Here is a 13,336-nt window from a genome sequence, read left to right as displayed (position 1 = left end):
CTGCAGACCTGTTAGTGAGTATTGTGCTGCCGGGCCTTATTCAGATCACTAGACTGCTCATGGGAGAGTTTTAAAGAGGTCTCCAGGCCTGTGAGCTCACCCTTCAAGAAAACTTGGTTTCCTGCAGGGCTTGATCTGAACCAGAGTTTCCTGAACTTTTCTGGGATTGTGTCTGTACTGCTGGCCCAGAACCCACCTGTAAGATCTCTTGAGCAAAAGCCCATGGCAGGATGGGCAAGAAGAATGCTTTTATATATAAGGGGCTTCAAAATGTTTCTGGGAAAATGGAATTGAAAAATAATAGAAGTTCCCCACCAACTTTTTGAAGTCCTTTCTTAAAGCTGCCTTGAAGGGAGAATAAAGCTTAGATTTAGATCCAGCCTCAGTCTTGATCTGCCCCACTAAATAAGCTGCATGATAAACCAAGAAACAAAATTCATTGCCATCGAGTTAATTCCAACTCATAGCGACCCTGTAAGACAGGGTAGAACTGCATCTGTGATTTTCCAAAACTATAACTCTATGGAAATAGAAAGCCTTGTCTTTCTCCCTTGGAGAGACTCATGGTTTTGAATTACTGACCTTACAGTTAACAGCCCAGTACATAGCCACTGTGCCACCAGGGCGCCCAGATGCATTATAGCCCTGAACTAATCATTTATTTTTTCAGGGCCACTTTTCTCCCTAAATTTCACACGCACGCACGCACGCACGCAGTTCAAACGTGCATGGAAAAATGAAATCCAAAGAATGGAATTGCCCTTTAAACTTTTGTGTGTCTATGTGATATATATATATAGTCTAAATTGTTTGTTTAGGGAAGTGAGAAAGCCCTGAAAAGATAAAATATATAAAGTATATGACACTTAACTATTATTTATAGAGGCCTGCTTCCTCTCCCCACCCCCTCCTTAATGCACCTGGGTACTGCAGCAGCCAGCCCATATCTTGACTCTCAGCCAGGAGGGCCGCCGCCTCCCTTCTGAATAGGAGCTGGTGATCAGGGCTCTGTGCCAGGCAGATGCTGGGTGACTGGCAAGTGCTGAATGAGCCCTATTTCTAAATCCTGTGTAGATGAAATTATAACCCAATGATAGAATCCCAGCACATTGGAATCGTTAAATCCCAACACCCTGAAATTAGTTTTCCATACATACACAGTTCATTCTGGTATTCTGGAACTCAAAAACAAAACCACTCTTTTTTCCTCCAAAATAGAACTTTTTTTCCTTTGAATTTCACGTTCAAAATTACTAGTTCAAAAACTTTACTAATGTAAAATCTATGTTGTTGTTTTTTATTATGAAAAACCGTTCTAAGCGCTAAAGTGGTTTCACAGTTCTAATTCCAATGAATTGTGTCACATAATTTTTCCCCCTGAAATCTGATGACCTTACCACTTGCATGAGAAAGACGAGGCCATGTGTCTCAAAAGGCTTGCAGCCTTGGAAACCCCAGGGAGCCGTGCTCTGTCCCAGAGGGCCTCTGGGAGTCAGAATTGGCATGATGCCAGTGGGGGGTGGAGTGTCCCTTTAATAATTTGCTCTTAGATACATAGCATTATGTCACCTTGGAGCTTAAGTTCTCATTCATTTCATTATTGAAAGATAGTTTGAAAAAGTAAAAAGGAATGATAGTTTTATTTCTTCTCTTTTTTTCCCAGTTAAAGTCTTTTCATAATCTAAACATTGACCAAGATCAAATAATTGTGTTAAATCCATTTTTATATTGCTACTATGGGAACTCTTTAGATATAAGCAATAGGAATGTGAAATTTGGATGATGTTCTAGTTGCATGATTATCAAATACCACTGTTTACCAGCTTCAGTGCATACGTTCTTTGCTCTGTGCCTTGTTTTTTGTTTTTTTTTTCTGTCTATGTTAGTGTTCCCGGCTGTTCTGCTAACGTAACTAACAGTAGTGTCTCCTCGGTCTTAGGCCGTCCCCCAGGGACATGTAAATGAAGGAGCACTACTTGGCAGAAAGAAAACGCTGGAAAAAGAGCTTACTCCCTGCTTTCTTACTGTGAAAGAATGCTGACTCATAGTGGCTGGGCATGAGAACTGTTCTGACTTTCCACTTTAAGGGATGCTGCAAATAGGGTGATGGATGTGCGAGTTTTTAGAGCAATGATGATTCAAGCCAACCAAGCTCAGTGGGAAAACACGTCCTAGGTCTGCTGTAGAAAGGTTGATTTACAGGGTCATGGCCGCGCATTTCAAAACTGAGAGACTTGGTTCACCAGAATCCCTGGGATGAGCTCCAGAGCGGTCCTTTGGTCAGTGCAAAGTGAGTGGCCGTGACTGGTTAGGGAAATGCCCTGCCCTCTCCAACATCTGAGAGACGGGCATCTTGTTCTCCTTTGCAGCATCTCAACATTTTAAAGGAGGAACTTGATTTCTACAAAGGGATTATTTTTTAAGTATCCACAGACTAGACACGCCTAGCATACCTAGGTTTTAATTTTAGGAGGGACTTGATGATTTTTACGCTTATGATTTGTTTTTGTTTTTATAGATCATACTAGTTTTAAGTGCATAGACTAAGAGACCAGTATGTGGGGGCGAGTACATGTTATTACCAGTATCCCTATAAATATGTCATTTGGACGACCACCAGTGCAGTTACAGCTGATACTGTATTTGTGACTTGTCTTTTTAAAAATATTTTATGTCTGAGGAGACTTCAAAAAGTTTATTGAAGCCGTTTTATATAATTTCTGGTCCCCCAATTATATACCTATGCAGAAGTTTACATTTTCATAGCAACTAGCACATGTTCCATTAAGTCAAACTAGACATGTTAACAAGGTGATGCTGGTGCTTGTAGCTTCGGATTTTCTTTTTTCCACTCAAACTCCTACCATGAAAACCTACTGTGAACATAATATTTATCAGACTTGAAGAGATTTTTTGAATGTGTTATATCGTACTTAATGATAGAAATGGTACTTGAGTGAACTTTGCCAAATACCTGTCTAATTGACTTTCATATTATGTGTGTCGATTGCCAGTGTAAGAAGACAAAATGAAATGCGTTGTGAAAGGTAACTCATTCTTTTCTGCTCTGCCCTCTGAGAGGGAAATCTCTGTGGTGGAATATGGAGAATCGGGCAGACTCACTTTAGCTGGTTTTGTTTTTGTTTTTAATGGCTCCAGGGAAGCCCACGCTGGTGACTTGATGTGGTTCCCCATTCTCCTGTTAGTGTTATTTCAGATGGTGCTTAGCTCACTTTTCCTAATTCCACAGACATGGGTGAGGCGAATAGAATGAGCTTCACGCTGGCTCTTAAGCCGACAAAACACAAGTCTGTCCCCTGGCTCCCCAAAAGTCTCTGCATCCTTTGTCCTCTAGGCTCCAGATAGTCAACGCCCAGTAGTCCTTTTAGGCAAGGAGCCCTGGTGGCCTCGTGGTTACGTATTAAGCTGCTAACTGCAAGGTCAACTGTTTGAAACCACTCTCTCCAAGGGAGAAAGGATGAGGCTTTCTACTCCTGTAAAGAGTTACAGTCTCATAAACTCGCAGAGACAGTTCTATCCTGTCCTACAGGGTCACTATGATGAGTCGGCATTGACTCGATAGCAATAAGTTTGGCCTTTGATTTGGTACCTTTAAGAAGTGTAGAAGCTACACTTGTCAAAATTCAACAGTGTGACGAAGTACAGAGGAAAAATCTAGGCCATTAGAATTCAACAATGACTATTGTAATTGTCTTCCTACCTAAATTCAGGCCCAAATTTATCTGAGACATTCCCAAGGAGAGAGAATCCTACTGAAGACCATTGGAGAGGTCCTGTAGCCCCTCTTCTCCTTCCTCAGATTAATAAATGGTGCCGGCTGCTTTTGAGGGAATTGACCAGGACTACATAAAGCTCTAACTTTACTGATTTAAAGAATAAAATTGATTGGCACGCTAATGGCCTCTCTCAGAAGGTGGCCCTGTCTTGTAGGACCAGCATCTGCCGAGACCCGTGACGAGCCCCACAGAGTTTCCCCTCCGCCCTGTATGGCACTCCTGGTTGTCTCCTGGGGCGACCCCCTCTCAGATTGACTTGCAGCATCTGTAATGGGCAGCTCCCAAGAACTGAAGGTTCTCCTGAAGACATCAGACTGCTCGGATTAACTGGGCAGGGGTGGGGGCTGGGGTGGGGATGGCTGATTTCAGACGAGCAACCACGATCCTCATGCAGGTGCCACTCACTGGTCCCCACATGCTTCCTTTTCAAGCTGCTCCAGAAGAGACAGCGCCCCGTCTCAGGATTTCTAAATGGAAACACAGGTGCCAGCGTATATGTGCAGTATACACTGGCACCGTCTGGTGGCTACCTTCCGACTCCCGGCTTCTTCCATCAATTGTCATCTTGCACACTCTGAAAGCCATAAAACGAATGGAGGGCATAGTGCACAAAGATTGTTACAAATATTCACCAGCTTTATATTGTATCAGGACATACAGTATGCTCATGTTTGACATTGATTTGTCTTATTTTTGCTTTTATTTATTTACTTCTGTCTCCTGATTCTGTCTTGTGCCTTCTCCTGTAAACAACTGCCTTAGACCTGTGTTGCGTGGTGGGTGCGCTGCCGCCACTTCTATTCCTCATCATGACAACGTCAGGTAATTCCCCATCTGTGTCATCCTCGGGTCCACCGGCAGCCCTGTTTGTGCTCGGCAGTGCATGTGGTAGCCATGCCTCTGTGATCGCTCCCACTCCTGTACCTGTTCTTTATGAGCACCCCTTGCCCCTGCTCCCTCCCCCCAACCCCACCCCTGGCCTGTGTGGCGACAAGGAGTCCACTTGTTGAAAACACTGGGTCAGCCAGCCTGAGGGATGCGCACGTGGGCATTCTCGTGGGGCCTGTGATGCCTGAGGCATTATGGTGAGAGAACACTTTATTTGATAGCCTCTCTGGAGGGTACCATGCAAGCACAGGAGCGTGTGACACCTTGTTGGCATGTGTCATCCTCATTGGGCCCAGGACTTTGACCACTGGTCTGCATAGCGCCCCGGCTGTAAGGGTTTTCCAGGGTATCTGCTGCCTGGTTTCCCTGGACTGTTAATTCATGAGCACACACACCCATCCACCTTCACACCCCAACCGAACCATCATGGTCAGTTTTCTCTCGTGTTTGCCTGTGAGTCTGTGCTCCTGTACTCATCCTGTGAACGTGTTCTCAGCCAGGAGGCAGATTTTGGTGTATTCCTTCCTGGATTTTTGTTCTGATAAACATAAGCTTTCGTGTAAAACACGGATTATAAAGCTGTGGGTTCTTTCTGTTGCCAAAAGCCTGAGATCCTTTGCAAATGATTTTCCGTACAGCTGACACGTCAGCTAGTCCAGACGTTAGGGAGCTCTGGATTGAAGGTGGGATTGTAAGTAAGCGTTCTCGGGTGTGCTTCCCTCTGTATGTTCGGTCCAGTTCTGGATGCCCTGCTTTTCTAATGACTTGTATTCTGTGTGTCCTCGGGGAGGACAGTGCTACTTGAGGTGACCGTTGGGTAAAGAGAAGTCCAGAGCCCTTACTGTTTTCACGAGTCATTTAGTAATTCCAGTTAATCATCAAAAGAATCATTAACACGTGTCTGTAAACTTAGATATTTGCTAACTGATGTCTTGTGCTTGCCCTGTGATACTAAAATTTCTGCCCTGTTCTCATGGAAAATGGGCAGTTAACAGGAACGCACGTTCCTTTAGCCCGGCTCTTCTAGCGTCAGTGTGCCCTTGTCCGTAGCTGTCATCGTGCTGCTGTGGGTCACCCTGGTGGCAGCAAACCGCATGAAAGTTCACCAGACAGGCTGGTGCGGATGTGTCTGAGGAAGGCGGGGTGGGGTAGGGGGGGCAGGAACCGACCACTCCCTTCCTGGCCTTTGCATCTGATGGCTGTGTTAGGATGGGGACTGGCTTGTAGTGTTACAGTGTGGGGTCCCAGGTGCCCACTTTGGGTGGGTGGGTCTCATTAGAGTAACTTCTTACTTCCGTTGACGGAGCCTTGGTGGCACTGTCAGGTCAACATTGGGTTGGCAGTTTGGCACATCAGCTGCTCCGTGGGAGAAAGGGGAGGCTTCCTCCTCATGTTCAGAGTCGCAGTCTCTGAAACCACAGAGCAGTTCTACTCTGCCCTCTGTGTCGCTCTGAGTCGGGATCCACTCGAAGGGAGCGAATGAGTGAGTTCATTTCATTTATATTCTGCTAAGGATAGTTACTAAGTATTCTGCCAAAATCATGATACAGGACATAAAACAGGCACATGAAGTGAATTGTATGGTCGGTAAATTGCAGCTCAGTAAAGCTATTATTAAAAGAAACAAAGGTGTGGAGGTCCAACCAGAAGAGGAGTGGGTTTGTGTGTGTTTTCTTCCCTCAAGTCTAGAAGGCCCACTGCCCCATAAGGAATAGTAGCCTCTGAACAGACAGCGCTGGTACCGGTGCTTCCTCTGGCTTTGGTCCCAGGGCTTGCGAGCGTTGTCACATTCTATGCAAGCTTGTACTTGCTTCTGAGCCAGTTCCAAAGCTAAAGGTGATGAGGAGGTGTGTTGCAGATGTTTTGCAGTGGCCTCTCTGGGAGAGCCCAGTGGAGAGGAAATGTCTAGAAGCGAAGAAGAAGCGAATAGAAATGATGGGAGATGAGGCAGTGGAAGGAAGGGACACCGTTAAAAAGGCTCGGTCTTGTCTTTGTGTGCTCTAGTTAGAGTTTGTTATTTTACATGATGCTCCTCCGGTGAGTCTGCGGCCTGTGAGACTGTATGGGACCAAGTGGGTGCGTCCTAGGGGCCCCTCAGGCACTCAGCAGGGGCGCTGCCAGCCTGGCCAGTCTCTCCTGGCTGCCACCTTCAGTCAGAAGTTGTTCCCCTGCCAACGTTTCGGAGCGTGTTCTCCGTAACGTGCCGAACTGTGATTCAGGTAGTCCCGTTGTGTGGCGCGCCATGTTTGAACGGTTCTTTGAGCCTTTCTTGCTATGTCTGTAACCTGCAGTGTCTCTTGGTCTAGTGTAACACTCAATTGTGCTTTTGTTTCTTACCTGCTAGGTACGGCATTTCAAATATGGACACGTCCCTTGAAGTCGCTTCAGATGACATGACGGTTGTAGATGCAGCTTCTTTAAGACGACAGGTATTCACGTCTCCCCTGAGCTCGGAGGCTATGTTACATTGGCACGTTATATTGGCACCCAACCGGTTATCATTGTCTCGCCTGCAGAAACCATGGCCAGAAATCCCTGTTAGGGAGTAATCCGTCCGCTCCTGCTGTCGTGATTGTGGTAGTAAACCCGTGGTTCTCTGCTGTCATGACTGTGGTAGTAACCCCGTGCTCGTTCATTTCCAGACTGCAGTGGAGGAGCCCTGCACATGCTGGCGAGTGCTCAGTGCGTGGGGAAAGTGACTAGTCAGTCACTGGCTGCCCCGCTGGGGGAATCTGAGCTAGTACCAGCCACTTGTTCAGCCAGAGCAGCTCCTGTTAAGGACCAACCGCCAGGGCCAGTGCTGCCCCTCGGGAGACTCCTGGCAGCTGTGCAGTTGGCTTCCTGTCCTGGGGGCCTGAGGGACCTCCCTCCGGGAAGGCAGCTTCAGCAGACGAATGAGGAGCAGCAGGGCATGGAGAGAGGCAGGAGGACCACTTTCCTTCTGCTGTGGTTGGTCTGCTAACCACAACCCCCGCAGTTCAAAACCAGCCACGCCTTGGGAGAAAGTTGGGACTTTCTACTCCTGTAAAGAACTATGGTCTCAGAAACCTGCAGAGGCAGTTCTGCTCTGTCCTATAGGGTCGCCATGAGTCAGAATCAACTCGGTGGCGGTGCGTTACAGGCTCCGTGCCCAAGTCCCTGGTGTCTTTCCACCAGATAGCAGGTGCAGCTGTGCCCGCGTCTCACTGTCTAGTCATGTAAAGAAGGATGGTCCTCTCTGACTCAGAAGTTGGAAGAAGGGGAATGAAAAGCTGCCTAAGCAATCTGGGTGGCATTTTCCCCCCTTGATTGTATTGGTTAATTTTCCTGCACATGCAGTGCTGCATTTCCAGCTCCTTCCTGACAGACTGTTATGCTGCTTTCAGACATCTGCGCTGTGCCTTGGCCCCTCAGTCCCGTCTGTGGTTTCCTCCCGCAGATAATCAAGCTGAATAGACGCCTGCAGCTGCTTGAGGAGGAGAACAAAGAGCGGGCCAAGCGAGAGATGGTCATGTACTCCATCACGGTCGCCTTCTGGCTGCTCAACAGCTGGCTCTGGTTTCGGCGCTGAAGGGGATCCCAGTGCTCAAAGAGATTTGGCTCAACAGCTAGAAATATAAACAATTTGCAAACGTCTTTGTTTCTGTCTTTGCATTGAATGCCGTTTTAAATAGTCCGTGCCCTGAAAATGTATTTCTCCCGGAGAGGCAGGATGGCCCGGTTTGCCGCAGTGAAGGTAGCCTGTGTCACCCCACCACGGTGTCCTTGGAGCCGGCCCTGCAGGAACACCTGTGTACCCTGCCCCCACCCGTGCATGTTCTGTAAATAGGTGCCAGTGTGTGCGTGAGGGGCCTAGATCGTCACTGACTCAGTCCTCACGACTGATTCTCTTAAACGGGAGAAAGGGTGCGCAGAGGAAGGATGGAGGAGAGGATCCGAAAAGAGCAGCTCTTCCTTCCTTTGTCCTTTATTCTCAGACAGTGTTTGATCAAACCTATTTGTTCCCCACCGTTACTGTGTCCCCATCCCAGCACTAACGCACCTGCAGCCCTGGTCTCGGGCCAGATGGAAGGAAACCAAGTCCCCCCAGGCTTCCTGGGCATCTTCAGTTGGCACCCGGACCGAGGAAAGCCCAGCGATCCCTGACCTGTCCGCAGCTTGTCTAAGAGGGGACAGTGCGTGTCGTCTCCATTTGAGTTTTGCAGTTGGTTTTCTGTATGATGCGTTTCGACTCAGCCTAGGTGTGAATAATTTTAAGATCTGCAGAATAAGGTACAAATGTAGTGTATTTAATAAACTGGTCCCCCAAAGCAGTGTTTGTCTATCGAAAAATTTTATTTCTTCATCTTGAGCCAAGAGTGACCTCCCGAATCAGATCTGAGCTGACGAAGCGAGGGGGTCTCCAGGGAGAACCTCGGTTTCCTGTGACCGGGAGGCTCCCATCTCTGGAGCCAGTCCAGTGGGAGATGATGCGTGGCTGCCAAGGAGCTACTTACTGGGCCTCTTTTCCCATCTTCGGCCCTGTGTGGTGGCCATCAGATGCGTTGTGGGTGCTTTTTCGATTGGTGGAGGCATGTAACTTTGCCATCGAATGCAGTTTCGTTGCTAACATTTATGAGAGAAGCTGAGTCATGAGAGCCTTTTCCCTCTGCAATAGAATTCTTGTTAGCTGCCGCATCCTGTCCTCCACCCGGCTCCTGCCTTCCCACCCTGGTGCCTAGTGGGTGAAACACCAAAACAGCCATGCACGCCGTCCAGGCAGTTCTAACGGGTAGTAATGCTATAGAACGTACTAGAATGCCCCATGGGGTTTCCAGGGCTGTTAGTCCTCACAGAAGCTGTCGCATCTCACTCCCAACAAGCGACCTCTGGCCACAAATTGCGACCCCAGCTAGTAGCCCGGGTGATAGCCCCACTGAAGGCAGTTGAAGGAAACTCCTCGGATAGAGACAGATTGGTATTCCTATTCTCCCCTGGCCCCCTATTCTTATCGGCAATAACGGGGAAATTCTTTTCCGTACATCATAGGTTTATTATTGTTTGGTGATGATTTTTTTCTCAGGAGACACTTAAACTTTTGGATAATGGCCTAATGATGGATTTATATTGACTAAATGTACACGTGTCTGCTGGAGACTAGAATTTCATGAGAAAATGGAATTGAAAGATAATGAAATTTTTCCACGGATGTTTTGAAGCATGTGTGTAAACGTAAAAAAGATTCTGGGAGCGAAAACCTCGGAGAGAAGATGGAGGTGATGGCTGCGATCTAACTAGCCCCTTTCTCCAAGCCAAAACAAGGGAAAGCGAGCCACCTGGGAGTCGTTCTCCCTGATCATTTACCACCCCACGCCCCACTGGACTGAAGGCCTGGGGCTTCCTCCCACCCCCTGAAGACTGCAGGGGCAGGGGAGACAGAACTGCCTTCTCAGTGAGAGCAGACTCGTGATAGCAACCGAAGAGCTTGCCCTTGGGTGGGTCAGTGGGAAGTCCTGTGTATAGTGTGCCAGAAGCAAGCCCAGCCAGCCTTGCCCGGGGCTACAGCAGTGGTGCTCAACCTTCCCCAGGTGGTGGTGACACCTCAACCATAACATTATTTTCGTTGCTACTTCATAACTCATTTTGCAACTATTATGAATCAGGTGACCCCTGTGAAAGGGTTGTTCTACCCCCAAAGGGGTCTCGACCCACAGATTGAGAACCGCTGGTCTAGAGTCAAATGCAAGCCAGTTACCCTCGATTCAGTTCTTCATGCTGGGACCTAACCCAGGTGGACAGGTTTTCCTTAGGTTCTGTTGGTGGCTTGGGGCTTCCAGCCTTCAGGTTAGTAGCCCTGGCTCACTGCCCTCTAGACTTCTAGCTTATAGCGATCCTATAGGATGGGAGGAAGAACTGGCCCTGTCCGTTTCTGAGGCTGTCAATCACAGCTTCTCAAACTTATTTGGCCTACCACCCCCTTTGCAGTAAGCACTGCCACCCCCATTCCCCCAGCGATTAAAACTTATACTACACCTCATAATCCAAGAAAAAGCTCATCTACTTCTGCAGCCTGTTTACTACCACCACCCCCAATCATTCCATTGCCCTCAAGGGTGTTGGGGGGGGGGGTAGGTATCACCCACTTTGGGAAACACTTGTAAATATTTTGAGGAACAAAAAGCCTCATCTTTGTCCCAAGGAAAGATTGGTGGGTTTGAACTGCTGAACTTGCATTTAGCACCCCAAGTAGCCCATTACCGGCCAGGGCACCTTGGTGAACAGAAGAGCCTGGATTTAATCCAGATTGCTAGGCCGCCAGAGTGGTGCGTTTTCCTCCGGTCCAAGGTGTGCACCTTCATGGGAAGGAGGGGAGGAGGAAGTCATCGTGGTCGGGTGAGTGGGCACTACTCAGAGAGCTGGTGAAGTTCAACTGCATGTGTGCAGGCAATTCAACAAGCAGGAATGTAGACAGACCCCAGGTGTGGAAGCAGCATAAGGCGAGCTGGCAGCAGGGGCGTCAATCTACTTAGTGTCAGCTCCACCCCGTGGTATCCATACCACAAAGCATGAGTAGTAAGTACATGAGTCAGTCAAAAAGTGCTGCTGCTTCGGTTCCAGGTCGCACCTGCACAGGCTTATTTCAAATAAGCTGCAGACAAATTCTCTCGGTCGTACACCCTGGCCTTCCTCTGTCTCAGTGTCCTTAGTGAGGGGTGTGACTAGCTAGCTGTCAGCATTGTCAGATGGATTGTGGCAGGGGTCATTAGGTGAAAATGTAACGCCTGATCACTTGATCGCCCTTTTGAATGCATTTTAAAGTTGCTGATGCTTTTTAATACTTCCTGCTTTCTGTTTGGTCTAGGCATTGTCGGGTGGTGTTTGCTTGCTTGCTTCCTATCTGCGTTCTGTAGGATTTTCTGTATACGAAATCCAGGCTAGGTGGCTCTGTAGAGGCAGACATTGGAAGGATGGTTGCCTAAGGGTGGTGGGATGGGGAGCTAACCACAATGAATACCAGAAAGAAGAAAATGTTCTGAAAGTGTGATGATTACACAAATCTTAATGTGGTTGAACGATTAAAACATATGTGAAGTATATAACAATACAACTTTATTTTTTATATAGAGATCTGATCAAAAGAGCAACCCCAAGAGAATCTGCTGGGCCTCAAAATTCAAGGCAGGGAGGTTGGCTCAGAATGTTCCAGTGACTCCCAAGGGGTGATCGTGATAGGCTTTCTCCCCAAACAGAGAGCTCCCGGGAATTCCTTAGGAAGAATTTGGAAGGAAACAGAACTCCACTGCTGAAGAAAAGGTCAGGAAAGTTGTGCCAAGAAACGGGGTTCCTTCGCAGGGGTGCATCCTTCCAGGAAATCTCGTCCTTATCACAAGAGACCCTCTTGGAAATCCACAGGGACAGTTCTCTGTGCCACAGGGCCACTAGAAGTCAGTGTTGACTTGGCCATGAGTATTCAGAGAACTCATGGGAACATAGAATTAGAAGATAGTGGAGTTTTTCCTCAAACTTTTTGAAGCCCCCTCGACTTTTTCTAAGCCTCACGTATTTTAGTCTGGGCGTGTGGACGAATGCGTATCCATGGGAGCAAAGGACAGGAGTCCTCTACAATAAACCGGGTGGGGGAAGACGTAGGTTCTTGAAGTTACGCCCAGGTGGAAGTCACTCACTGCCACCGAGTCCGCTCGAGTCGCAACAACCCTACAGGACAGGGTAGACCTACCCCTGTGGGTTTCTGAGACTGTGAACCTTGATGGGAGTAGAGAACTTCATCTTTCTCCCAAAAGTGATTGTGCAGGTGTAAATTACTCCTAGAACCTTCCTGAGTTAGCGTAGAAAATGCAAGAGAAATAAATTGCAGGAGTCATCAGTCAGAACACTGGTTTCCTCATATGGTCTGTTTTAGACGTTTTAATAGGTTAAGGACCCTTCCGGTGTCCCATCTTTTTTAAAGGCTGTCATATCAGAAACTAACTCTTGACAGGTTGTCTTTTGCTGTAGGTATTGCTTTTCATTATTATTATTTTTTTAAAGGCAAACATCAGAAAGTAAAAAGTATAATAAATCATAATGTATCTATCACCTAAATATAATAACCAGCTCTTTCACCCTGAAATACTTTAGAAACATAGTTACCCCAAAGACATAAATGTGCATTTTTCATGGCATTACCATAAAATCATTGCCATACCTTACAAAATGAATGATTTTTAAGATATCACCCAATTCCTAGATCCACCTACCCACTGCCATTGAGGCAGGGCTGACACTGAGCCTACAGGACAGAGTGGAATGGAACTTCCCCTGGGAGTTTCCCAGGCAGTAAATGTTCACAGAAGCAGAAAGCCTCACCTTTAGCACCCCACTGAGTAGCCCCCTAAGCCAGCAGGGCCCCTAGTTCATCTATGCAGATTTCCTCCCTGATGCTCAGCAAGATCTGGTTAAATCTCATCTCTCTGGAACAGTTCTTCAAACCCATCCCATCTTTTCTTCACCCTGTGACCTTTTTTCTTGAAAAGGGGTGGGGGCAGTTATTACCTACTATCCCCCTCCTGGAGGTTATGTGAACGCTTCTCCCCTGTATGTCCATCAATTGGTAATTGATCTAAAGACAACTATATTCAGCATATCTTGTGGTAAAGGTGGTGCTGGTGTTTTTTAATCCTCAGCCACTGAGC

General features: G+C 47.4%; 1 protein-coding gene across 12 annotated transcripts in view; it reads left to right on the top strand.

The window, feature by feature from the left end:
* The window catches only part of MFF (mitochondrial fission factor), a 30,422-nt gene extending 22,122 nt beyond the window's left edge, over nucleotides 1–8,300 (top strand). For 6 of the 12 annotated variants that reach the window (XM_075529944.1, XM_075529945.1, XM_075529950.1 and 3 more), the window contains 4 exons: nucleotides 3,015–3,047; nucleotides 4,560–4,619; nucleotides 7,030–7,114; nucleotides 8,104–8,300. In XM_075529944.1, the coding sequence (XP_075386059.1) occupies nucleotides 3,015–3,047; nucleotides 4,560–4,619; nucleotides 7,030–7,114; nucleotides 8,104–8,235 (310 nt within the window). In that variant the 3' untranslated portion in view covers nucleotides 8,236–8,300. The remainder of the gene's footprint in view (nucleotides 1–3,014; nucleotides 3,048–4,559; nucleotides 4,620–7,029; nucleotides 7,115–8,103) is intronic. The other 6 variants (XM_075529948.1, XM_075529941.1, XM_075529951.1 and 3 more) reach the window with 2 other exon arrangements.
* Nucleotides 8,301–13,336: the final 5,036 nt, after the last annotated feature.

Source organism: Tenrec ecaudatus, chromosome 13 (genome assembly GCF_050624435.1).
Source record: "Tenrec ecaudatus isolate mTenEca1 chromosome 13, mTenEca1.hap1, whole genome shotgun sequence".
NCBI lineage: Eukaryota > Metazoa > Chordata > Mammalia > Afrosoricida > Tenrecidae > Tenrec > Tenrec ecaudatus.
Note: the sequence above shows the minus strand (reverse complement) of the source record. Positions and strands in the feature narration are given on the sequence as shown.